General features: G+C 43.7%; 1 protein-coding gene and 1 long non-coding RNA gene across 2 annotated transcripts in view; one reads left to right on the top strand and one right to left on the bottom strand.

Moving 5' to 3' along the window:
• The first annotated feature begins 2,869 nt into the window (after nt 1-2,869).
• Nucleotides 2,870-25,398, top strand: part of Selp (selectin P) — a 35,483-nt gene continuing 12,954 nt past the window's right edge. Inside the window, exons 1-8 of the mRNA NM_013114.2 lie at nt 2,870-2,889; nt 12,348-12,438; nt 14,798-15,184; nt 16,368-16,475; nt 17,151-17,336; nt 18,914-19,099; nt 21,027-21,212; nt 23,610-23,795. Of these exons, the coding sequence (NP_037246.2) occupies nt 2,887-2,889; nt 12,348-12,438; nt 14,798-15,184; nt 16,368-16,475; nt 17,151-17,336; nt 18,914-19,099; nt 21,027-21,212; nt 23,610-23,795 (1,333 nt within the window). The 5' untranslated portion in view covers nt 2,870-2,886. The remainder of the gene's footprint in view (nt 2,890-12,347; nt 12,439-14,797; nt 15,185-16,367; nt 16,476-17,150; nt 17,337-18,913; nt 19,100-21,026; nt 21,213-23,609; nt 23,796-25,398) is intronic.
• Nucleotides 16,630-25,186, bottom strand: LOC148001734 (uncharacterized). The gene is made up of 3 exons (XR_015635575.1): nt 25,087-25,186; nt 17,149-17,266; nt 16,630-16,850 (listed from the first exon to the last, which is right to left on the bottom strand). It is a non-coding gene; the product is annotated as an uncharacterized LOC148001734 (long non-coding RNA).

Here is a 25,398-nt window from a genome sequence, read left to right on the forward strand (position 1 = left end):
CAGAGCTAAGGTCCAGAGCATGGGTGTGTGTAAAGGCACACAGACTCCAGGGATTGGGAACCAGCTATCTCTCTGTGGTGGTTTAGCTGGTATCTTGAGAAGATCCTACTGACAGACAGCTGGGTCAGGGCCTCAAGGTGAGAACTAGATTACAATGGCTTTAGCATCTGAGGTGAGGACACTTGCAGAGCAGCTCCAGCATGGAGGTCCAGGCTACACAGGGCCTTGTGGGAAGTAGTGACCTTGGTGCCAGTCCAGGGATGATGGTACAAGCAGTTGTTCCTTGTATGTGCGTGGGGTGGGGGCTATAAAGTTGTGTCTTCTTTTCCAGGGCTGTGCAGAAGGAATCATGGTCAGTTACCTCAGTGGGAAACAATGCCAATGTTTACCTCAGTGGGAAACAATGCCAATGTCTTTTGTAGACAATGGGGCCACCAAGGGGACAATGGGGCCACCAAAGGCACTGAGGCCCATGGCTGATGGTGAACACCTCAGCCTTTCCTCTCATTTCTATGTGCCCCAGGCATCACCTCTCATTTTCTCTGGGTATGTAACCTCTGTTGTCTTGTTCCACCGTGATCCTGAGGAGTTTTACATGAGCCTTTGTGCCCTCCCCAGGGCTGTGCTGATCTGTGGATAGATGTCTGTACTGGGGGGATGATGTCAGAAAGTACAAAGTCTAGAATTTTATGCCCTACCATCTTTCCTGTCTAGAAAATTCTCTGCATTTCTAATACTGCCATTCAATATCATCTACTCTCCATAGACATCTATTTTTTGGTAGAAAACGGGCACATTTGCAGTAGGAATCTGTTCTTATACAAAGCTTCCTCCCTCGTGCCTGACTGAGAGTCTTCTTTTAATGGAGCAGAGTATGAGCTAGCACCGCCTACAACATGCTCAGCACTCTGCATGGTATTATTCCGAACACTGAGAATATATAATTAATTGCCCTAACATTCCCATGCTTGGGGACTGTTATCCTTCTTCATTCACACGGCTGAGGAGACTGAGTCACGAACAAGTCAGTAGCTTACCTCATACAGTTGGTTATCAAGGGAGGCAGGCAGGCAGTCTGGCTCTAGGGTGTGGACTCTAAATCCTAGTGTCACAAAACCTCAGAGTTGCCCCATTCTTTTTCTTAGTTGGCTTCCCTTATTCATCCATGGACATTCTTCATGACCACCTCCTTAAAAAGCCATTCTTTTTTTTTTCACTAATGTCTTTTTTTATTGGATATATTTCTTTATTTACATTTCAAATGTTATCCCCTTACCCGGTTTCAGGTCCATAAACCCCCTATCCCCTCCCCCTCCCCCATAAAGGTGTCCCCCCCCACCCACTCCCACTTACCCCTCCCCCCCAACATTCCCCTGCACTGGAGTCCAACCTTGGCAGGACCAAGGGCTTCCCCTTCCACTGGTGCCCCAAAAAGGCTTTTCTCTACTACATAAGCAGTCGGAGCCCTGGGTCAGTCTGTGTATAGTCTTTGGGTAGTGTAACAGCCTTTCTACCTTAACTGTGTATTCGAGTCTTTGCCTTGGTCCTAAATCCCGGAGATGGAAAGCAGCTTCACACATTCCTTAATTCATGTTTACCTTTCGAATTTTTCCCAGATTCTATCATCCCCAATTTCGAACCTATCCTTGAGATGTCTGTGCAGAAACTGTAACAATCCTAGAGAGAGTGAAAAAAAATAATAGCCAACACTGTTAACCAGAATTCAAAAGGATAAAGTGTGAGGTTTCTTTTCCAACTCGATACAGAACATTTAGTTTTTTTACTTTATTGCCCACCAGGAAAGTAGCCATGACTAGCGACATTTTTGGAACACCTACTGTGTGTCTGCTCTTATGTCAAGCCCTCTCCTTGTATCAGTCTCTGTAATTTCACAAAGCTCTGTGAGGTAAGACCCATCATTATCATCCTGATTAGCAATTGAGGAGGTAGTGTAGAGAATCGAATTCATTTAGTTTTTAGTTTATTAATTAATTAGCCCAATAGATGACTACAAACGGAGTAAGAACAGGTCTGAAGAAGTTTAAATGTATGGACCAAATCCTAACTACTGCACTAACAGAATGCATGGCCCCACATGCTACACTCTCCACGAGAAAAGAAATACTAGCCCTTCCCGTTTTTACGGAGGCAGGGTCTGCTTACCTAGCCATTCTTGCCTAGAACTCAGAACCCTCCTCTATCCATCGCTCGACTTCCGGGATTACAGGCAGGTGCCACCACACCTTTCTATCCTTCCTCTTTTGACGTGAGAGACAGAGTTCTCAGATCGCCCATGCCTGCTCTATATATCACTTCAAAACCATTTCCAGCAATAGTCCCCAAGTGTTAGAAACGCTCCCTGGATTTTCCCTTTTCTATCTGCTTAGGTTTTTTTTTTATTTTTACTTCTATTTTCTGCCTTGTCCCCTCAGAAGTCTACTGGAATCTTAAAACATTCTTTGGCATCTCCATTAACTGGAATTTACAGAGGGAACTTGTGACGAGTACAAAGCAGGTCTTCCAAACCTTACGACCTTACATTGGAACTCATATCATAATCAAAGGAAACCTGACCCCTGGGTGCATGGGTCCTGTTCCTGCCTTGCTCAGTCTGGGATGGCCAGGCATGATTCACACCTGCGCCTGTCTCCAGACAGTCTCCTGTGGAAGGGTTGACCTACTGGCCCCCTGGCAGCCGCTCCTTGGAAACTGCCAACTCTGCTCTGCAGTATCAACAGTCTAACATCAGGGGAAAGGCCGTGATAAATTTCTGGAAAGCGAATAGGAAGTTGTTTTGCAAGGCAGCCTGACACCAAGGGGAGGCAGCAAAAGTATAAGAAGTGTGGCTTGGCCAGAGGGAAGAAAGCCAGACGGGTCGGAGAGGACATGGTAAGTTTGTTTTTCTCTGTATCGGAATTAGAGGAGTCGAAGTGGTTTGTGGCTGAAGCAGACAGAAGAAAGGTTCAGAAAGTAAGGACCAGCATTAGCCCTGGGGCTTTGTGTTGAATGGCCTAGGTAGAATTTGCAGGCATTTTCCCCTCTCTTTTTGAAATGGGGTCTCGTTACCTTGACTCATTAAATGTACTATCCTCCTGCCTCAGCTTCCCAGGTAGCCAAGGCTTGTAGGTGCACAGCATCATGGTTAGTTTGTAAGCATTTTTAAAAGCCGGCTGATCATTTTGATTCTTCCAAAGTTCTTAGAAGTTTGAATAACTTCCATTTGACAAATAGAACCATTGTGGCTTACAGAGGGCAGGCATTTAACCACACTCTTTAAACTTGATGATGTTGCTATCATTCTCTGTCTACACCGCGGCTGCTTTTCCACTGGAACTTGCAGGAACTCCTTGGAGCAGATCTTGGCAAGGATGTCACCTCTTCGCTAAGTCTGCCTTTCTCTCTGGGATGAATGGAAGGCTGAGAAAGGGCCTTGGGGCATATCTACCACGGAACAGCTTCTAACTCTCATCCTTCCTAACCCATTCTCTAAATACTGGTAGTTTTCTAGGACCAATCCAGACTATCCACATGGTTCTGATCTAAATGTCTATCTTTCGTGTTACTAACCCAGTTTCCCCATATGCAAATGGGATGTAATGATAATATTCTTATACACCACCATAGTAAAGATTAAATAAGGTTGCACTGAAGAGCATTTATATCTGAGGCTGGTGTGTAAGTGATTAGCAAATTCTAACTACTGCTTTAAGAAAGAGAAAACTCCAGAGGTATAGTGAGGTCAGGGATTGAGGGGAGATCCTAAGATAACCAGGTATTTTGAACTCGGGACAGTGACTTTGGATAAAACATGCATAGTTGGGGTACTATCATGTGTATTTTTAATGTACTAGGAGTGTCTCACATAGTCTCAGAATCTGAAATCTTCTAGTCTGTACTTAAGGAGGTAGCAGAAGGGTATTGATTTTTAGACACCTTTATACAGCACTGCAAAAGAAAGCCATGCTTACCTCATGATTCTATCACTCCTCTCCCTCTCACCTCACTGCAACACACCCTTGCAGTACTTAAAGGGAAGAGATCACCCCTCACCAGTGTGCCAGTGTGTGTGTGTGTGTGTGTGTGTGTGTGTGTGTGTGTGTGTGTGTGTGTCTGGTTAGTAAAATAGAGACCCAGGATGACATTTGAGCCTGCACTCTTTCAATCACTATGGCAAAAAAAATAGGATTCCTTGTGTTTTTTAGCATGTCATTCTTCTGAATTGGTTGACATAAGCAAACGAGCCATCAATCTCTTCCTTCTATTCTTTTTGGCATCCTTTTCTAGTTCAAAGACATGGTGGCATAGATGGTGGCATTGTTCAGGATTCTGATGAAAGCTGCAGTTCCTGACCTAGATGAAAATATCCATATAAGCTGACCTTCATAGACAACTGTGCAAAGGTTCCTGGACTTGTGTGGCTTCCAGGAGACCCTTAAGATTTCCCTCCTGTGTGTTATACTCAGGAGTTCCTCGGCTCTATCTGGAACGTAGTCTAGGCTCTGCCGTGAAGTGTTAAGGACCCAGCCCAGCATTGATTGTAATAATTCAGATTCCTTCCTCCCCGAGCACATTTGTCTCTTAGGATTCAGGAAGCTCAGTCTGTCTGTGTGAAATCTGCTTCATATTTAGATAGCGGCTTCACTTCGGACCCAAGAGAATGAAGTTAAGGGGTATCATGTGGGACATTTTCAGCCAGCTCACAGGGAACGGCCCCTGCTTAGGGATTTACAGTTACATTATCCTGATTTCTGTCAAGGCTTTTGCAGGCCAAGGAACAGCTCAGGATCATGTCATGTAAACAGTTAACTACTTTAGGCTCCGCCTTCCAGTTTCTACAGTTCCTTCTACTTTATCGGCTCCATGTTGTTCTAGGCTGGCAATCAGCTCTTAGAATATGCATCTTTAAAGTTCTGAACAGAAATGATTACTAGTCACATCACCAAAAGCAAAAAACAAACAAAACACACACACACACACACACACACACACACACACACACACACACACACACGTGACTTTTGGCATAGGAGGCAGTACTGAGCAAAGCCCACGGGGAGGCTGGTTTTTATGATGACAGCCACTACCTTGTCTAATGTCTCTGCTGGAAAAGCAAGTCAGATGCTTTACAATGTCGAATGCAAAGAAAACACAGGGATGCAACTCAGCTAAGATCTTGTAGTGTTTTAAAAACTGTGTTTTATTTTAATGTTACTATTTCGTTTAACATAATGTCATGACTGGTCTAACTTAAGTGCTTAGATTCTGAGTGGTCGGATCATGGGACGCATCTTGTATTTATTTGAAATCTGCTCGACTTAGAGACAAGCCGTTTTCTGTGTGTTATTTGATGGGGGAGGGTGGGTGACTGCTAGGATCTTGGCCCTCTACCATTACCATCCAGGAACTCTGGGGCGCTAGGATCGGAACTGTTACAATGTTGCAATGCCTTGTGACATATGCCTTGGTCCTATGGCCTGACGTTGTTCTTATCTTCCTTCCCTTCTCCATTCCCATTGACTCCAGCACATCAATTCTTCTTTAACTTCCTTCAGGGACACAGTTAACAAGAGTTGCTTTTTGTAGCCTAGGGTTCTTGTCTCCACTCAACAACACTGCTAGATACATCTTTTCACTGGTCTGCTCTATTCAGGGCCCTGAAGGTGGCTCCCCTGTTGCTGACTGGCATTTGATACAAGACCTGGCCTCAAGCTACTTTTTCAATTACTCTCCAGGGCCCCTGTTTTTATTATCAGCCAGACCACATCATACTTCTTTTAAAGTTGCCCACTGACCTCTTCCCACACTCAGAATAGGATCTCATCCCTTGCTTTGTCTCCCAGACCTAGCTTTATCTTTCAACTCCTTTCCTATCACAGCCACCTGCCCTTTACGCTGTCCATTCTAGCTCATTTCTTTCTTTACAATGTTTGGCATTACCTGTGTTAAAGGCTTCCGTGTTCTCCTCCCTGCTTCCTACTTGACAGTTTCCCCTGATCATTTTGCTATTGGATTAGATGTCACTTTCCTGCAGAGGGCTGCCTTGAAGTCCCTGTCTGACATAGCTCATGGTCAGTCTGTCACACAGTCTTCCTTTAATTCTTCCCTGAGCAACTACTGCCCTGCATTTTCATATCTGTTTAGTGCTATGATACATGTCCATTCTATGAGGATAGAAACTGAATCTAGTTTCATGATTTTAACTCTTCTCCCTGGAAATGTGCCTGAGGTATTTTAGGAATTTAGTCATTGTTAAAACAACCAATGGGGAAAAACCCAGAGAGAATAACTAGGGAGTGGTTGTTTGGTATGGAGAAGGAAGTGGTCTTGATAGCAAAGTTCCTTTAAGGAAAAAAATTAAGAACTCAGGGAGTTGGGTTGACACACATGGGTACTGTTGGTGTAAAAACATAGGGAAAAAACAATGCATTTCAGAAATTAAAACATCTTATAGTGTTATCAAAAGGATGTGGGTGGCTGAGAAGTAAGGTCAGGAGAGAATCATCAAGCAGGAGGGAGCCATGTTTTCAAGGGTCTTCTTGGTGCATCTTGAAGAGTTTGAATGTGTTGCTTAGAGACGCGGAAACATTTAAAGATCTTTAAGTCATAGAGCAATGTGGCCATATTATGTTACAAATATCATTCTTGCTGGGGATATACCTCAACATCAGGAATTTGCCTAGCATTCACAAGGTCCTGTGTTTGATCCCAGCACTGAAAGAAAGAGAGAGGGGGGGGGGGAGAGAGAGAGAGAGAGAGAGAGAGAGAGAGAGAGTAGAAGACTTGTTTTGATTGCATTTTAGAGAGTTAGCAATAGGTAATCTTCAGGAAAAGAGGCTAATCAAAGCTGATTTCTCAGCTCCAGAAAAGAAATAATAACATTTAAGCCAGCCCTATGACAATTCAAGTGAAAGTTTGGTGAGTGTCCAGGTTTCTGACCAGATGGAAAAGTCATTAGGATTTGATGGTAGGTTGTTATAAAGGGTTCAGAAAAGGTAAAGATTCTTGGTCCCTCCTTTCTGCTCCTACTTGATGGGAGAGTTCAGGTCACCATGGTGATGTAGGTCAATGTAACTGTTTGACTATAAGAATTGGCATTGGTTGTATGAACTTCCTTCAGTGCCAGAGCCTTTCAGAGTCACTTGTAAACCGGAAAGTTACATTGAAACTTGCTTTTCTTTGAATTAGTGGTTGCTATTTCCTATCCTCTAGGGTTCTTGAGGCACACCACCTATGGGACATCCCCACAGCTCCCTGCTTCTCCCCTTACTCCTACAACAAATCTACACGGAGTTAAGAGAGTCAGTCAATCTCCTCTGGGGATGCAGGAGACGGGCCATCCTGCTCTTGTTTCTCTCACATCAAAGAGCATGATGGAAAGTGTCAGGGATACATATTTGATTTCCTCCATTATTTTTTTAATTTAGCACACGTCTACCTTATTTCCAGTCACTCTCTTAGCATTGTCACTTTATTTATATTGGTTCATTTAGTTTACTTCAAATGTCATTATTCATTCATGTGTATAGAGTAATCCATAATTCACTTTTTAAAAATGAATTTTATTGTGGGTATTTAAAGTATACAGCACGATGTAATGGGATACATACAAATGGTCAAATAATTGCTGTATGAAGCAGATTTTTTTTTCCATTATCTCACACAGTTGCTCAATTTTATTTTATTATTTTTTTATGTGGTAAGAACAGCTAATGTCTCACTTAACACATATAATCCACAGGTAGTATATTTTTATTACCTATATGTTCATGTTGCATATTAGGTTCCTAGAGATGTCTCTCAATAAATCTGCTACTGTCAGGAGTAGATTAAATAAGAATATTGGGGGCTGGAGAGATGGCTCAGCTGTTAAAGGCCAGGCTTACAATCAAAAATATTGGTTTTTGTTTTTTTTTCCAGAGCTGAGGACTGAACCCAGGCCTTGCACTTGCTAGGCAAGCGCTCTACCACTAAGCTAAATCCCCAGCCCCAATATTGGGTTTTTTATGTCTTCCTCAAAGTCTATAACATTTTGACTAAGACACAATCTCTATTGCCATCATCGGTACTAAATTATGGTTATTACTCATTTACTATTTTAACAGGTTCTGTCTTTCAGGTAGGCATCTCCTGGTCATTATTATTTCACGCACTCATCCAACTGTTAGTTGGATGTCAGTCATTAAGTATTTGCTTTTCCATGGCCAGGGATTCAGACTTACTTGTGAATAGCTCTCGCCCTTGGGTATCCCCACTAGTGTGTCACCTTAAATGAAAACAAGGACATGATGGCTCCAAGGTATGGTTGAGGAAGATGTTTTTATTGTAGATATGAGGGAGAATACAGCCAGATTGAATTAGAAAGCAGCCAGATTGAACTGGGCCATGAGAGGAAAGGTTCGAGGAGCAAGAGAAGAAAAGAAGGGAAAGGAAGGGAAAGGAAGGGAAGGGAAGGAAAGGGAAGGGAAGGGAAGGGAAGGGAAGGGAAGGGAAGGGAAGGGAAGGGAAGGGAAGGGAAGATAAAAGTCCAGAAAGCAAAGAGGACTAGAACAAGCAAAGAGAGGAGCCGAGAGAGAGAGAGAGAGAGAGAGAGAGAGAGAGAGAGAGAGAGAGAGAGAGGCAGAGAGAGAGAAACAGAGACAGAGAGAGAAACAGAGACAGAGAGACAGAGAGAACCAAGAACACAAGGTTGTAATGGCAGGTTTTTATAGGAACCAGAACAGAAGCTGGGGAAGAGGGCCTGGTGAGGAGAGCTGAGAGGAGCCACAGGCACTTTGTTATGCTAATAGGCACCACAGTTAGCTGTTTGTTTCAGATGCTGCCATAGTCTCTTTGGGACATGGTGATGTGCATGGTCCCCTGTCTACTCAGTATTCATGCTGGGAGCCTCATATTCTAGAGCAAGGCCAGAAATGGAGATGCTGATTGGGGACCTATGCAAAAAGATGACCCTGAGGTCTAGCAAAAGAAGAAGGTAGAACCATGGAAGCTGGAATTCACCAAGGGCAGAGTTGAGGAAGAGTCAAAGAAACACTCAGAAAAATTGCTCAAGACATTAGAGAAACAGTATGTTAAGCAAAACGGGTTGGTCTGCAGCAAATCCTGCTCTACAGAGTTCAAGAGAGATAAAGAGAGAAAGCTTTGTTTAAATGGGTGATTTGCAAGTTCATGATAAGGTTCAGAAGAGCAGTTTGATAAGTAGGTGGAAACTGTGGCCTGAAAACAAAGGGAGTTGAAAACCTTTGGCTACAGAGGAAGCAGAGAAAGCCAAGGGTATCTGGACAGGCAGTCAGAGGCCAAGAAGGCACATCGCCTCTAACTGCAGAGCCGTGCTCCTCTCTCTGTGGACAGCTCTGCACACCACCTGCAAGCCATGGGACTCCGGCATGCTGCTGCCTCTTCCTGCAAACGGGAGGCCAGAGGGCAAAGATTCTTCTCCCACTCTCTCTGCTCTCTCCTTTTTCTCCACAGCCACTATCAGACATCAGATAGCCAGGATGCTTATACAAAATCTATGCAGTCACAGGATGTTATTCAAATGACCCCGTCCTAGAGTCCTTTCCAGCCACTTCCAGTTTGAAGCAGGCTGCCAGGCAATGTTAAAGATTAGCAGAGAACATGGCTGCTTTTCCTGAGAGGCATTTCCTCCTGTTTCAACACTCGCTTAGTCAGATATGCAGAGTCCTTAACTCTTCATCATCCTAGGTCCAATACTGTCCTTAAAACTGTGCTGTGGGACAGGATCGGATATAAAAAGCCACCGCCACCCTAAGGGCATTTAGAAAGAAAATTATTTCTAAGTAAGACTTTGAAACACCACCATACCCACGTAGACAGTTATGTCACTTACCATTAAATCAAGGGGCAACCTGACTGCTGGCACGTAGGTTTGACTTTGGGGTGCAGTAAGTATGGTCAGAGTGAGGAGAGCCACCAGAGCATCCTGGTTTAATCCTGGCACTTGGCAGATGGAGGCAGGAGACTGAGGAACTGACTGTTATCACAAATTTAAAGTTAGCCTGTACTACCTGAGAATTACCACCCCCCCCAAAAAAAGATACATGGATCTATGAGCCTTTTGGAGTCTGATCTCTCCAAATCAACATCTTCTTCACTGTTTCTGAAGTCCGTGGGCCTGCGAGACTAATGTGCATTTGGCTAGTCAACTTGGGCAAATCACTTAAACTCACTGGCGGGAAGGGGTGACCATCGGACAGGTCTAGGGTTGGCTAGAACGCCTATAGAGGTGCCTGCGAAGCACTGAATTGATTTGGTCGTAAACCTTGCTTCTCTGACAGGACCGTATTAGCCCAGGAAGATGAATCGTGGGTGATTTTTTGAAGAACAGATGTTGAGACAGGGTGCAAAGATTGGATGTTGTGACTTGATGAGAGCACCTACCTTTTTTTTCTTTATACCATGCATTGCTTCAAACCAAACTTCTACACACACACACACACACACACACACACACACACACACACACACTCACACACACACACGTACAGTAGAAAATTAGTTGGGGGAATTTTAGTTTAAACAAGGTTTTGCTTAAAAGTTTATACAAATAAACAGACAACTCAGAATAGGAAGTACCTCCATTGGGGATTGTGTTTAAACAAAAGCTTATTTAAAAGTTTAGGTAAAGGGGTTGGGGATTTAGCTCAGTGGTAGAGCGCTTGCCTAGCAAGCGCAAGGCCCTGGGTTTGGTCCCCAGCTCCGAAAAAAAGAAAAGAAAAAAAAAAGTTTAGCTAAGTGAATACAGAAAACAATGAGTACACATATGCCTGATGATAAAAAGTCAGTTAGGAGCCTCATCAACTCACTCTCCTCGTACCCTCGTTTAGGTGTATCCCAGGGACCCCCAAATGCTTATAAATGTCATTGGTGGGACATTCCCAAGGGCACAGGTACAACAGCAAATGATGTAAAACTGTCATGATCCTCAGAGTGGGAACCCAGCCCAGTGTCAAAGTCAACACTGGGTCCCTGCATCAGACCGCATTGCTGTGTTCATCAATAATACATTTTTCACATCTCCAATTTTTTTTGAAAACTGTGTAATTTCCCTTCCCTTTTAGGCAGAGAGATAAGGATCTTCTTCATAAATTTTAAAATTATAATTGGATTTCTAGAATAATATAAGCATAGCTCTTTAGAAAGCTGTTGTATTCTTTCTTAACGTTCGACAAAAGTAACTAAATATTAGAGTGAGCCGGTAACACAAACCACAAGCAACGTTTAATAACAAGAACATTTCTACTATTCACTTTCTCTCCTGAAATCCCAAGTCCCATTCTATACTTCCTCTACAAAATGTTAACCTCATATATATGTAAGTATATGCATATATATAGATATATATGGACACACACACACACACACATATATATAAAATAAAAAATATCTTTAATTATCTGGAACCATAAATTTCTGCAGATCAATTTTTTAATGTCATCAGTACTACAATTATTTTTAGCACACAATTAAGCTATGACAAATATACTACAAATTATGGGTTGGAGAGTTGATTATCCATAAGTTAGCTGGGCAATGTTCTGATTTAGGAAAATACTACATATATTTACAAAATCCAGAATTCAGAAACATCAAAGTAGGAAGGTCCAAGCTTGCAAAGCCAACCACCACTGTCCAAAAGACTGGCTTTGATCTGAGTTGTGCACATCTTGGTATCTGGTCAGGCTATGGTCAGCAGCGTACGTCATACGTCACTGTACAGTGTGCCAGGTATCATCCATTACAGCAGTGTGCTCTGTGGCAATTCAGAATTTCTCTACAATAATGGTTTTAGGTGGTTATTTCTCCTAAGGAGTAGAAACACCACATTTAAATACAAAGTCCCGGTTTTAAATTGGTGATAATGTGAGAGTTGCTTTGGATGGCTATTGGAAGCCCTGCTCACCTTGGTATGCCTCACACTCTGCACCCCCAAAGGTAATTCAGTATGAATTTGAAATGTTAGAGGTGTTTGCAAGTAAGAATGTCAGGTAGACAGCTCATGGGTCAAAATCTGCAGCTGTCATTCGTAAGATGTCATTTGGACGTCTCACAAGTTCGTATTACTGTGTGCAATAAGAACTCAGACAAGATGATCATTTCTAGAACTTACCTGCCCCCCAAAAAATCTTTAAAAGCCAATAGGTTTGATACGATCTTCACAGCCTTTTTAGAATAGGATTCAGGAGAGTGATGAGAAATCAGAAGGAAGTAGAAGGTTTCTAACGCCCTCCTGCTGGGAATCAGAATTACCCTAGTGATCATCAACCGAATTTCTACCATTTCATTGGTTGTTCATAGATACTAAAGGGACGTTTTCTTTTTTGTTTCAGGCCGGCTGCCCAAAAGGTTCTTGGAAGCCAAGACTCCGGAGTGTGGTCCTGGGAGCCGCTCAGCTTGTCTGGCTCAGTGCTTTGATCTCTGGTAAATGCTAGGTTCACTCTTCACCTGATCCTGAGTAATTAGGAGAGATCCCAAGGCCAAGTAAGACTAGTTTAGGGCAGTAGCCTGCTGGGAGGCATGGGGAAACTTTTCCCACCCAGAGTCCTGACAGGAAAACACCCTGACACCACTGCACTGGTCTACAAGGCTTCAGAACCCACAAGCTTTTGCATCCAGCATCAACATCCTCATTTGGAAAGGCAGACACAGGCCCTCTGCATTCTCAGTGATTCGCAAAAACATTTGCATTTCTTGAAACATAATTTTGGAGGCTGGAAAGATGATTCAACCATTAAGGGCACTTGCTGTTTTCCCAGAAGACCCAGGTTTAGTTTCCAGCACCTAGATCAAGTGGTTTACAACCTCCTATAACTCCAGTTCCCAGAGACCTGACACTCTCCTGCTTTGGCTACTATCTGTACACAAGGAGAGCACATAAGCATACATGGGCGCGCGCACACACACACACACACACACACACACACACACACAAAATCTTTTTGAAAAACAAAAGTAACTTTTTTCAAAGTCAAAGTAAGTGATTTGATATATGATATTGATACGTTCATCACAGGAAGCTTTTGGGTAGCAGACTTGAAACAAGTTGATTAAACAGTAGTGCAATGCAGGCTATGTCAAAATAATTCCTCCTCCTCCTCCTCCTCTTCCTCCTCCTCCTCCTCCTCCTCCTCCTCCTCCTCATCCTCCTCCTCCTCCTCCTCCTCCTCCTCCTCCATTTTGGATAGGTCAGGCCATGTAGATCAGACTGGCCTCAAACTTGTGACTTTTCTGCTTCAGCCTCTTAAGCACTGAGGTTGCAGCTGTGTACGTCATGCCTGCTTGCCTCCAGAGGAAAGCCTCAAGGCAAAAACAACACCACAGGTACTAGTGAGGAAGGTGGAAATATGGCCGGTCCTCAAGGGGTAGTGGAGGGGAGAGTCAAATAGAAACAGAACTCTGTAAACAGGAAAGGAGTTTTTTTCCAAGACTGATTGCTGGCATTGTCCACCTCTTCTGGCAAACTGGCCTCTCTGCCCTGTGAGCTCCTTCCGGCTCCCATAACAGCCTCTGTATCAGAGGGAACACATTTTATTTATCTCATTTGATAGCATAAGCACTTACCAAAAAAGAGTCCATTTAAATGCCTGAATACGTAGATTTGGAGGAGATAATTTATCAAGGAGAAACAGCTAAGAGATGTAAAATGTGGGGCTGTGAATTGGGAAATGTTTCTAACGCTAACCCTGCCAAAGCCCTACAGCAACTCACTAACTCACCAGGCATCTACTGAATGGCTGTTTAGGGTCAAACACTGTGATTCATGATAAAGAAGGACCCACAATCAACTGGATTCAGAGTGCTGGGTATGGGTCACATTATAGAAACACAATACACCACAGGGAAATAAGAAAGGGGGAAGCCTAAAAGGAGAAAGACAAAGTTTACCTGAAGCCAAAAAGAAAAGCAGAAGATGAGAAATTTAACAGGGATGAAGGGGAAGGTCACCAACATAGTAGGAAGGCCACAAAGGCAAGGCAAGGAAGTCACCAGGCTCGGTGGTGCATGCTTGGGATTCCAGTACTTGGGAGGTGGAGGCAGAGTTCCAGGCCAGCCCCAGCTGTGCTGTAAGACGTGACTCAACAAACCCAGATAAACAAAGAAGTAGGTGTTCTATCAGGAAGAAAGTAAACATGGCGGCCCTGAGACCGAGCCATCAGGAGGTTCTAGATCACAGACAAGCACCTCACTGTCCACGGCCAGGAGCAGGAATAATTCATGTGCTGTTCTATATGAGCTTTTGGACAAACAACTCGTATGTCTTCTTTGTTTTTTAAAATGAGAGTAGACTGGATGGCCTTTAAGTTAATTCTCTTCTGTTTCCAATATCTTGGGATCCCAAATTTTTTTAACATCCACAATCTTTTTTTTTTTTAAGATTTATTTATTGTATGTATATGAATACACTTTTGTGGTCTTCAGACACAACAGAAAAGAGCATCAGACCCATTATAGATGGCTGTGAGCCACCACGTAGCTGCTGGGAATTGAACTCAGGACCTCTGGAAGAGCAGTCAGTCCTCTTAACTGCAGAGCCATTCCTCCAACACCCAAAATCTTTTAGAAGAGAGTGCTTTCTTGTTCTGGCTTTGTGTTCACTTTTAAGTGAAAAATAGAAAACACTGAGAAGTTTCCCCCTAAAATTAAATCAGGCAGAAAATAACCTTGTTCTTGATATCCATCTTCTGGTGAGCTATTCATCTATCTTATCTGCGAAAGTAAGCTTAGGATTAGACTCTGCCCAGTGAATGATACTAACCTGGTGCCCATTTCCGACCTCCAGAGCTTGTAAATCAGAAGGAAGTGGCCGCGTGGACCTATAACTACAGCACGAAAGCATACTCATGGAATAACTCACGGGCATTCTGCAAGAGGCACTTCACAGACTTAGTGGCCATCCAGAACAAGAATGAAATCGCTCACCTCAATGACGTCATCCCATACGTCAACTCTTACTACTGGATTGGTATCCGAAAGATCAACAATAAGTGGACCTGGGTGGGAACCAATAAGACTCTCACGGCGGAGGCTGAGAACTGGGCAGACAACGAGCCCAACAACAAGAGGAACAACCAGGACTGTGTGGAGATCTACATCAAGAGTAATTCGGCCCCTGGCAAGTGGAATGATGAGCCCTGCTTTAAACGAAAGCGGGCCCTGTGCTACACAGGTGAGACCTCCCCTGAGCCGACGCCGTCTCTTAAAAACATGCCTTTCCTGGATGAGGAGTGTAACCACTGAGTCAGGAACATGGGAGCACAAAGTCGGGCATGAGAAAGTGCAGAGCTACTCAGTATTACTGAGCACCTTGAAGAACATAAGATCAGGATTAGCGAAAAACCACCTACTTGAAACTAGAAGGGTCTTTAGTATCGCCCAGCCCACCCTCCTTATTACTGATGACGCTGTGCTCAGGAAAGGTTTATCAAGACCCTGATTTCAAAAAAAAGGTTACAAGATATAAAATACATCAAGAATTACTAACATTGTGGTGCTTTTTCTGTACCAGGCAACAAGGTGCAATTTTCCAAAACGCTGATATGATCCATGCTAAACAACACATAATTCCAGACAGTGACTGACACTTTGTACCCTAAGATGTATAGAAGCTCCCCGTGGGAGAGACATGATGACAGGTAGACAGGAATATTGCAATGAGATATTAAGTTTGCTTGCTTTGATCATGAGAAGATTTATTCTTCCAGTCTCTGTTGATCTCCTCCCTGGAGACATGTTGTTAAATGTCCTGGAAACAGTGTGTGGCCACCCCACCAGTGACACCACCAAATCTTGGAGTAAAAATTGGCCTCAGGGCATAGATAGTTTTGGTTAGAAAACTACAACCCATTTTGCTTGATTGACATGAGTAAGTTCCTCTGTCCACACATCTATTTGTGACTGCCCTTGTGGCTCTGGGTCTACACACAGTTGTGCCCTTGTTTGGGAATTCTAAATATGTCATCCATCAGGAGCCTTGTAGTACTTCTGTGATGATCTTAGGACTAGAAACCAGTCTTCTAAATTTTACACCTAGAACTTTTCTACACCAGGATGCATTAGCATAAGAAGATACAGATTGAGATAAAAATCATCCCCCAAGAGACACCATTGTAATGAATACCTACTAGTACTGAATGTCAATTGCATCTAGGGTCACTTTATGTAATTCCATTTGTGTCACTTTGTTTATTTAGCATTAGTCACATTGTCAGCCGGGCCCTTCCATTGCTGTTTGCCTTGCGATGCCCATCATGGGACATGGGTGGACCCTCTACATGGCTCCTGAGAGGTTGGCATCTGTGTCTCGTTTCCTGTGAATGTCTGTGGTTCTGACCTTTCTTGTATCCACGCAGCCTCCTGCCAGGACATGTCTTGCAACAGCCAAGGGGAGTGCATCGAGACCATTGGGAGCTACACCTGCTCCTGCTACCCGGGCTTCTATGGGCCAGAGTGTGAATACGGTGAGGCTGAAACCTGGGCGGTGTTATTTCAGAGTAAGGCTGCTCTCACGTGAGAGACGATGCCAGAAAGTAAATTATGATGGAGTCTCTCTAGCAAGTAAAGATAAGAGCCCCAATGCTGACTGCCCGTTCATACGATCGTCTCCAAACATTTGGGATAAAATCACTTTATTCTTGAAGAGAACATTCACTCATGATATTTCAGGGAGTAAACAAGAAATAGAAAGACAGGAAGCCTTAGGGCTGGAGAGATGGCTCAGCAGCTAAGAGCACTGGCTGCTCTTCCAGAGGACCCAGGTTCAATTCCCAGCATCCACATGGCAGGCAGCTCACATCTGCCTGTAACTCCAGTTCCAGAAGACCCGACACCTTCACCTGGACACACATGCGGGCAAAACACCAGTGCACATAAAATAAAAATAAACATTGAAAAATGCTAAATGAAAGCCTTAAAGTTAGTTTTACATAGTCAAATAAAAAATGTTGAGTGAATTGAGCCATCAAAAAAAAGTGACTATTTTCTAAGATGCTAGCAGTACAAAGGAACTAGACTAGGATGGAGGGCTGGGGCTAGCAGCCTAAGAAGAGAAGGTAAGGAGAGTTACAGCTCACTGTAAATATAGCGGAGTGGGGCTACAATAAGAAAAGAAAATATCACCATTTTGTTCCTTACAGTCCAAGAGTGTGGAAAATTCGACATCCCGCAACACGTTCTCATGAACTGCAGCCACCCTCTGGGGGACTTCTCCTTCAGCTCACAGTGCACCTTCAGCTGTCCTGAGGGCTATGACCTGAACGGACCCAGTGAGATGCAATGTTTGGCCTCTGGAATCTGGACAAATAATCCCCCGCAGTGTAAAGGTACATCAACCTTACTTTTTCCATCCATACTAAATAATTAGAACCTGGGAGATCATTAATGGGGATGGTGGCCTTTCTGTTAAAAACTTGAGAAATAGGGACTGAAAAGGTGTCTCCATGGTTAAGAACCCTGGTTGCTCTTCCAGAGGATCCAGGTTCATTTCCCGGCACCTCCATGGCGATTCACAGACATTTATAACTCCAGTTCCAGGGAATCCATTGCCCTCTTTTGGCCTCTTGCAGGGACCAGGCAGACACGTAGTATACTGATACACATGTGGGCAAAACACCCATACACATGAAATCTTTTAAAGTAAGATAAAAGATAAAACCTCAAGAAATATTAAGTTCTGCATTAGATGGAAATTCAAGTTACCACAGTTATTAGCCAAGCAGGCTAACCTGAATTTTCTTTTTCACAATGCTTCTCCTTCCTTGCCTAGAGGTGGTGGTTAATTTTTTTTAATCCCTAGGGGAAAACATTGCAAAGGAACTCCTTTCCTTTTGGTACTTGTAAAGCATGGGCATTTGGGTTCTACTTAACCAACCAAGAATGACCTTAACTGACACTTTGAGAAAGTATAAGTGCCACAGAATCCTAACACATCCTAAGTCTGGATAAAACTTGTCCTAGAGTGAACGTCACAGCTCTATGCATATTCTTGGCCTCCTTATGCTCATCCCTGAGCAGCCCTGAAGGAGGAAGCCTGGTTATAAAACAGTCCTGCAAGAACACTCATTCTAGCACTGGTCTAGCTGTAGCTTCATTGGGAAGAGAGAGACTTGTTTAATATGGCCAGAGATGAAACAACGGAACACCTGGGGTGGGGAGAGTCCCAGGTCCTGAGTATCAAAGCAAGTGTCAGGACATTGGAATATACAAGATCCTATCCCCGACCCCCCACATCTTAGTTGTAGCATCAATGAAACTTGGCCATCTTGGAGAGAAGCCAACCTGAATTGTCAATTTTAAGTTTCCTTCCACCAGTTCCGAGCTAGGTGGTATAAATCTGGAAAACGGGATCAGTCAGTGGAAAAGCAAAGGGCTTATTTTGCTATGACCAAAATAGAAAGATCTACTCTTTCCCTATCTCCTCATCCCCAGGTTCAGAATGGTGCCATTCATACATCTCATATAAGAGATGTATATCAATCCATAGACCTTCAGGAACAGACATAATGCATCATTCAGATGTTTTATCTAAGATGGCAAATGCATCAGTGCACAGATACTAAATGAACTTCAGGGTCAGACTTGTAATGCAGAAAGCATAAAGAGTGCTAAGAGCTTGGAGGACTTTTTTTTTCTGTTTTCTTTTTTCTTTTTTTCGGAGCTAGGGACCGAACCCAGGGCCTTGCGCTTGCTAGGCAAGTGCTCTACCACTGAGCTAAATCCCCAACCCCTTGGAGGACTTTTTAACAAGGTTCAGGTCACTCTGAGATCTGGTACCCCATGTCTGGACATCTGCCCCGCTCCATCTAGTTTCCATAGGCCGAGCCATGCTGTTCTCTGTGCAAATGGCTTCTGTCCACCTGGATTGTTTTTCCATTTCTTTCTCGTTGGTTTTTCTGTTTAGCTGTGCAGTGCCAGAGCCTGGAAGCCCCTCTCCATGGAACCATGGACTGTACACACCCATTGGCTGCCTTTGCCTATGACTCCAGCTGTAAATTTGAGTGCCAGCCTGGATATCGGATGAGGGGCTCTGACATACTCCACTGCACTGACTCTGGTCAGTGGAGTGAACCATTGCCAACCTGTGAAGGTAAGATTACTTTTTACAGCTTTCAATATGACCCAGAAAGCGTCTTACCATGGTAGAACGACCAGGGACTCTTAATGTCAAGGCAACCTTCTCTAGAATTGTATTTGTTCAACCTCTGAATGCTGTGAGATTTCTTATCTGCAAAACGGGGCTAAGAGTAGCCAGGTGCATTGCAAGAATTAAGCACAGGAAATGCACACAATGGAATAGCAAGTAGGAGCAGGACATGGTGCCACATGGATGTAATCTCAGCACTTGAGAGCCCAAGACAGGAGGATTTCTGCAAATTAAACGTCAGCCTGGATTGCACCATAAGTTGGGGGCTAGCTTGGACTAAATAATGACACCCTGTCTAAAGGAAAAATTAAAGACAAAGAAGAGAAAGAATGGTAAGTGTACAACACAGGGATAGCCTTGGGCATTTGCTTATTTCAGGTTCTGCCTGCATTAATCACATCCCCTCCCCCATCCCACCGGCTGTGCCTCTGCAGGGCAATAGCCTATGCTTGAGAAGAAGTTAAAGCAGTAGCTACGGGGATGATGAGAGATCTGGGGTCAGAAGCTTTGGAAGGAGGCTCTGCAAAGGAATAAGAGAACCTGCATTGTAGAATAGCTGTGGGGATAGAATACATGGAGATTGAGTGGTGTTTGGACACTTTGTCCCCTCATCTTATAGGGTAGGGATGGGGGAGAGAGTAGAAGATTGAAGCCTGGATTCCTAAACTCCCAGAACCTGGATTTACAAGCCAGGCTCAAACACCATTAGCTGGGAGACTTCTGGGAGAGGCTAGGGCAATGGTTCAATGGGTAAAGTAGTTGCTGTTCAAGCATGAGTCCCTGAATTTGTACTTCAGAATCAGCACGAAACCAGGAGTGGTGGCATGAGCCTGTAACCTCGGCATTTGAGCAGGGGAACTAGAGACGAGAAGATCCCTTGAGTTCTCTGGCCACTGGCTGCAACAGCAAACCCCGTGCTCAATAAGAGACTCTATCTCAGAAATGAGGTGGAGAACAGACATCCAACATCAACCTCTGGCCTCCACACCAACACACATGGACAGCTGAACACACACACACACACACACACACACACACACACACACACACACACAAGCACAAGCACAGGCATGTATACCTGTCAACACATAGACTTTGGGAGATCATGTGAGATTTCTGACTCTCATTTTTTTTTACTATAAAGCAAAAGAAGAGACCAGAAGATTGAACCCTTATGTGCTCTGATAATGTAAAACCTAGAGGTCAGGGTGAAAGAGTGGTATCCGTGCTCTGCAAGTCTGCAGACATCTAGAGATGTAACACCTGCCCAGAAAGGTGCCAGGAAGCTAGACTTTGTCAGAACTATGGTCATACAGAGCATAGCAGTGTGCAGAAACTCACTTTGAGCTGCACTACCTTGGCAAACAATGTCTGACTAGCATCCTGTGTTCTAGGGACTCATCATACAACACTAGGTCATGGCATGTACAACAAAGCCACACCATTTCATCTGCTTCCTCATAAGCCTATTTTTTCTATATCTGTTCTTTTAGAATCCAGTAAACATTTAATGAGCACCCAGACCTTACCAGAGTACTGGGCTCCAAGATACAGTTTTGAATGACTACTACAGCATCAAAGAGACTGGTGTGAAAGGAAGAATTACATCAATGCATAAACAGCACAGTGCAGGGGCTGGGAGAGCCCACACAGGAGTCTTACCCCTCAGTTAGGGTGGACAGGGATGCCTTCTGAAGGAAAGTAACATTAAAACTGCGATCTGAAGAAGGGCAGGCAAAGGGGGACATAGGAAGGGTAGTTTTCCTTTTCGACAAAGAAAGATTTAAGGTTTTGATTGTGTGACGATATGGGCAGGATCTTGCAGGAGACTCTTCTAAAAAAGACTTCGTATCTGCCATTTCCCCTTCAGCCATTGCATGCGAACCGCTGGAGAGCCCCCTCCATGGGAGCATGGACTGCTTCCCATCCACAGGAGCATTCGGGTACAACAGCAGCTGCACTTTTCGCTGCACAGAGGGATTCGTGCTGATGGGAAATGATGCCATTCATTGTGCTGACTTGGGGCAGTGGACAGCCCCAGCCCCAGTCTGTGAAGGTACTGCGATATTGAATCATTCCTCAGCCATTCCTTGGAGCCTCTCAGGCACTATGCACACTTGACACTACCATTCGCTTATCTGTCAGACGTTCATTCACAGACAGCTTGAGATATGCTGGGCTCTTTGTGTTTAGTGCCAAGGATCAAACAGTGGGCAAAGCATCTTTTAAGTGCAGTGTTCAGGACAGCATAGTTAAGGCAAGACATGCTTTGGCTCACGCGCCAGGAGTGGGCTGAGGAGATCGACACTGAGGAAAAGGGTGATGAGTGAGGAACAGAAGGAGATGGTAGAAGAGGAACGGACAAGGCCTAGTTCTCTGGGTTGTTATGTTGTTGTTGTCAGCAAGCTTTTAGGCTCTCTGGGTTCTGTGACTTCTATTAAAATGAGACACTAGTAAAACTTTACCTACTGTGTCACCAATAGTGGAGAGTCAATGGGTTTTATTTTTTTTGGTTCTTTTTTTTTTTTCGGAGCTGGGGACCGAACCCAGGGCCTTGCGCTTCCTAGGTAAGCGCTCTACCACTGAGCTAAATCCCCAGCCCCGTCAATGGGTTTTAAAGCCATTGACTCTGCTCTGCGTGGTCTCATGTGACAAAGGGACCCTCTTTTAGTATTCTGTGTTTTCGATGTTTTGCTCTAAGATAGAAACTGAGTCACAAGGAGGTCACTGGGATTGCCTTCTTTGACAAAGGATAGCCGTACAGAACCAAGTTCCAGAAGTGCACGGCAGCAACCTGGGTCGCCATTTACTGGTGCTCTTCAACAACTGTGTGAATCCCAGATCTGTGGGCGCCCTCATTCTGAATTGAGGGTTCTGTTGGTTCTCCAGAGACTTCCAAGTACTTGAAGAGATATGTGTCTATTCAGCTCCATAGTAGCACTATTCAAATAATAAAATGTGGAAGAAAGTGAACATCAGCAGATGAATGGATAAAGAAAATATGGTATCCATATATAATAGAATACTATTCAACTTTAGAAAAGGAATTTCAACATAGGCTCCAATATAGATAGACTATAAAGAGTGGTGATGATTAAATGTGCTGGTGTGTATTGTCCAGGAGACATAGAGATGCTAAGCCCTGAGACACTCTAAAAAGATCCCAAGGAATCGCTCCAGCCACTTTGTCTTCAGACAAGTAAATATCAAATAATCCAGAACGGATAGTTGGATATTTTCTTAAGCATCTCGAATCGAAGTCTCCTTTTATAGTCCTTGCTACTGTTTCTACACCAATTGTCACCAACAGTCAGGGTCTACGGCTGCTGCACAGCCTCCGGTGTCTGCCAGTGCCTCTGCAAATGCTTCTGGGCTGGTAGCCAAGGTTTATTGAGCAGTTCCTGTAATCTCAGACAGTCTGATGCCGAGAGAGTGAAAGCTATTATTCATATTTTAGGTGTGAAAAAATAGAAAATAAGTGTGTTTCCTCCATATAGGACTATCTTATATATTTAAAGATTGTAGTATAGGAGAAGGACCAGCTAGGACAATGGGAAAGAAAATGAATAAGGTACAATCATATGTGGCTGTGTGAATATGTGTGTGCGTGCGTGCGTGTGTGCGTGTGTGTGTGTGTGTGTGTGTGTGTGTGTGTGTGTGTATACATATACAATATCATAATGAAGCCCATCACTTTGTATGCTAACACTGTTCTATAAAAAAAAATCAGTTTGACCAGGACCATAATTTTTATTCTGCTTTTCCACTGAATGTTGTATAGACATACACCTCCAAAATCTTTTGCAAGTAAAACACATAAAATTTAAGAGCCATGAGTATTCCTTTTGTGAATCCATAATTTACTTTCAGCCCCATTTATGGTTGTTTTGTTCTTACAACATCTTAACAAAAATCCGTGAGTTGATTTTTGTTATGCTTCTTGGTTTTAGGCTTTGTGGAGATGTTTGAGTCCAAGAAATGATAGCTTAAGATCTGTTGGTACACACTACTAAACTTTCCTACCCTGACTCGGCCAACACTGGCCCAAACGTTTTTCCTTGTAAAAATCCATCGAGCAACATTGACATTAAATGTCAACCTATTTAACTTCCAAGTTAAACAAGCCCAACTCGTGAATCCTTAAAGACAATGTTCAGTGAACTGAGTCATCTAGAAATCAAGTAATCTATGATCCTACCTATATATGCTATTTAAAGCAATAAAATCATGGAGGCAGAGAGTCAAATGGTAGAATGGAGGGAAAGAGGACTTACTGTTAGTGAGAGTGGAGTTCAGCCTGAGGCCATGAAGAGTCCTAGAGATGAGGGCTGGTGAAGACAGTATGAAGATTCAAATGCAAAGACACCGAACCAGACATGAACAGGGCTGAGGCCAAGGTCAACAACACTTCTCTAGGGCTCTTCTCTTACGCCCTGCCTTCCTCACCCCTTAGCGTTGCAATGTCAGGAGTTTCCGGTCCCAAGTAAAGCCCAGGTGAGCTGCTCGGACCCCTTCGGGACCTTGAAGTACCAGTCAGCCTGCAGCTTTTCCTGTGATGAAGGCTCACTCTTGGTGGGAGCAAGTGTGATAAGATGCTTGGCTACTGGACACTGGAGTGAGGCCCCTCCTGAATGTCAAGGTAAGAATGTATTCACCCCCATTCTTTTCAGCGGTAAGTTGGAGGCAACACTCTTAAAGAATATTTAGTGAGTTCGTGAGTGCTATCTGTCACTAACTCCTTCATCCTCTACCCCCAAGACCCCGAGAAACAAATGCTATCAGAGACTAAGCAAATATAGTGAGTGTCAGGATATTTGGCAATGGATACTAGAATGTGAGGACCTAGGCACTGTCTTAACCAGAGTCTACACCAGGACTTGCAGGCTCCTATCACAAGTGGTATGCCCTGGAGGAATGAGAAAGGTAGAATTACAGGATCTAGTAGTAAGCATTCTCTGTGTAACACTGGAGAAACATACTTAGTCTGGGAGCAATGGGGAGAATACATGCTGTGAACTGGAGGATAGATAAAGCATTCTCGGAAGAAAGCCAGGTGTAGCCTCATTAGGACAATGTGTATCTGTGTTAGACTTAGTGTTAGGAAGCCAGCATGTCCTGGGGGCACCATAACATCCTGTGTGAGGCAGAGCTGTTCTAGTCACTGACTTTATGAATGTGTGATTTTCATATTTTCCTATTTCTTTCTCTTTCGGTGTACCTAATAGCTTTAGCCAGGTGTATGACAAACACTTTTAACAAAACAAGATTTCTGATTTCAAAAAAAAAAACTACAAATAGATAAGAAAACAGAGAAATTAAAATATCCTCTTAAATATCAACCAGCCAAAGTAAATACTTCTAGCATTCTAGGATGAAGTACTTCTAATATGTTCTCACCCAATATTTTTGTAATAGTATTTTTATCGTGTATATTCAGTTTATCAGCATACTTCATATGTTCAATATGAAATATTTCTGTATTATTTTACTTTGTATGGGCTTTCAATATCTGAGTAAAAGCAAGCAGGTAATGTTTTCCATGAAGAGGAAAATACTTGCTATTCAGGTCACACAAGGGTACACACACACACACACACACACACACACACACACGCCATTGTAAAGCAAACATTTCATGTATGAATAACTAGTTAGTTGATCAACAGCACAGTAGGATATCCTTCATGCCATGCTTCAGAACCTAAGTCAGGTTCTGAGTTGGGGTTGGGAATGAAGAACTGGGTGTCCATAGAACACAGTGAGCCTTGTCCCTCACTCTTATCCTTACTCCGCTGAAATCTAGACAGCTTTGAAGAATTGCTCTGAATTCCTCAGCAAGGTTATCGGAGGGATCAGACCCTTCCAGGAAAGCTACCCATTGCTCCACAGTCCTGCCCAGGGGTGTTCACAGCCAGGGGGTTGCCACTCACCCCAGCTTCCTGTGACCTTCCAGTTCCCTTCTGCTTTTAGCCCTTTGTTTACTCTGAGGGAACTTTCTCCTCTTCTTACTGGGTGCACATCAAGTGAAATACCCACATGTGGTTAAGGCAGGAAGGTGCCACAAGGCCTGAAATCCACAAGCTATTGTGACACTTCCGAGGGAGAGAGTGTTATCAGATAATTTCCCTTGTCGCTGTCCCCACAGCCCTCTACACTCATCCTTGCAAAGTCACAGGAGAGTTGGAAATGACTCCACCATGACTTCACCAAACCAAGGACCCACACCCTTTTCCCCTTTGCAT

This window comes from Rattus norvegicus, chromosome 13, assembly GCF_021556685.1.
Source record: "Rattus norvegicus strain SHRSP/BbbUtx chromosome 13, alternate assembly SHRSP_T2T, whole genome shotgun sequence".
Lineage (NCBI taxonomy): Eukaryota > Metazoa > Chordata > Mammalia > Rodentia > Muridae > Rattus > Rattus norvegicus.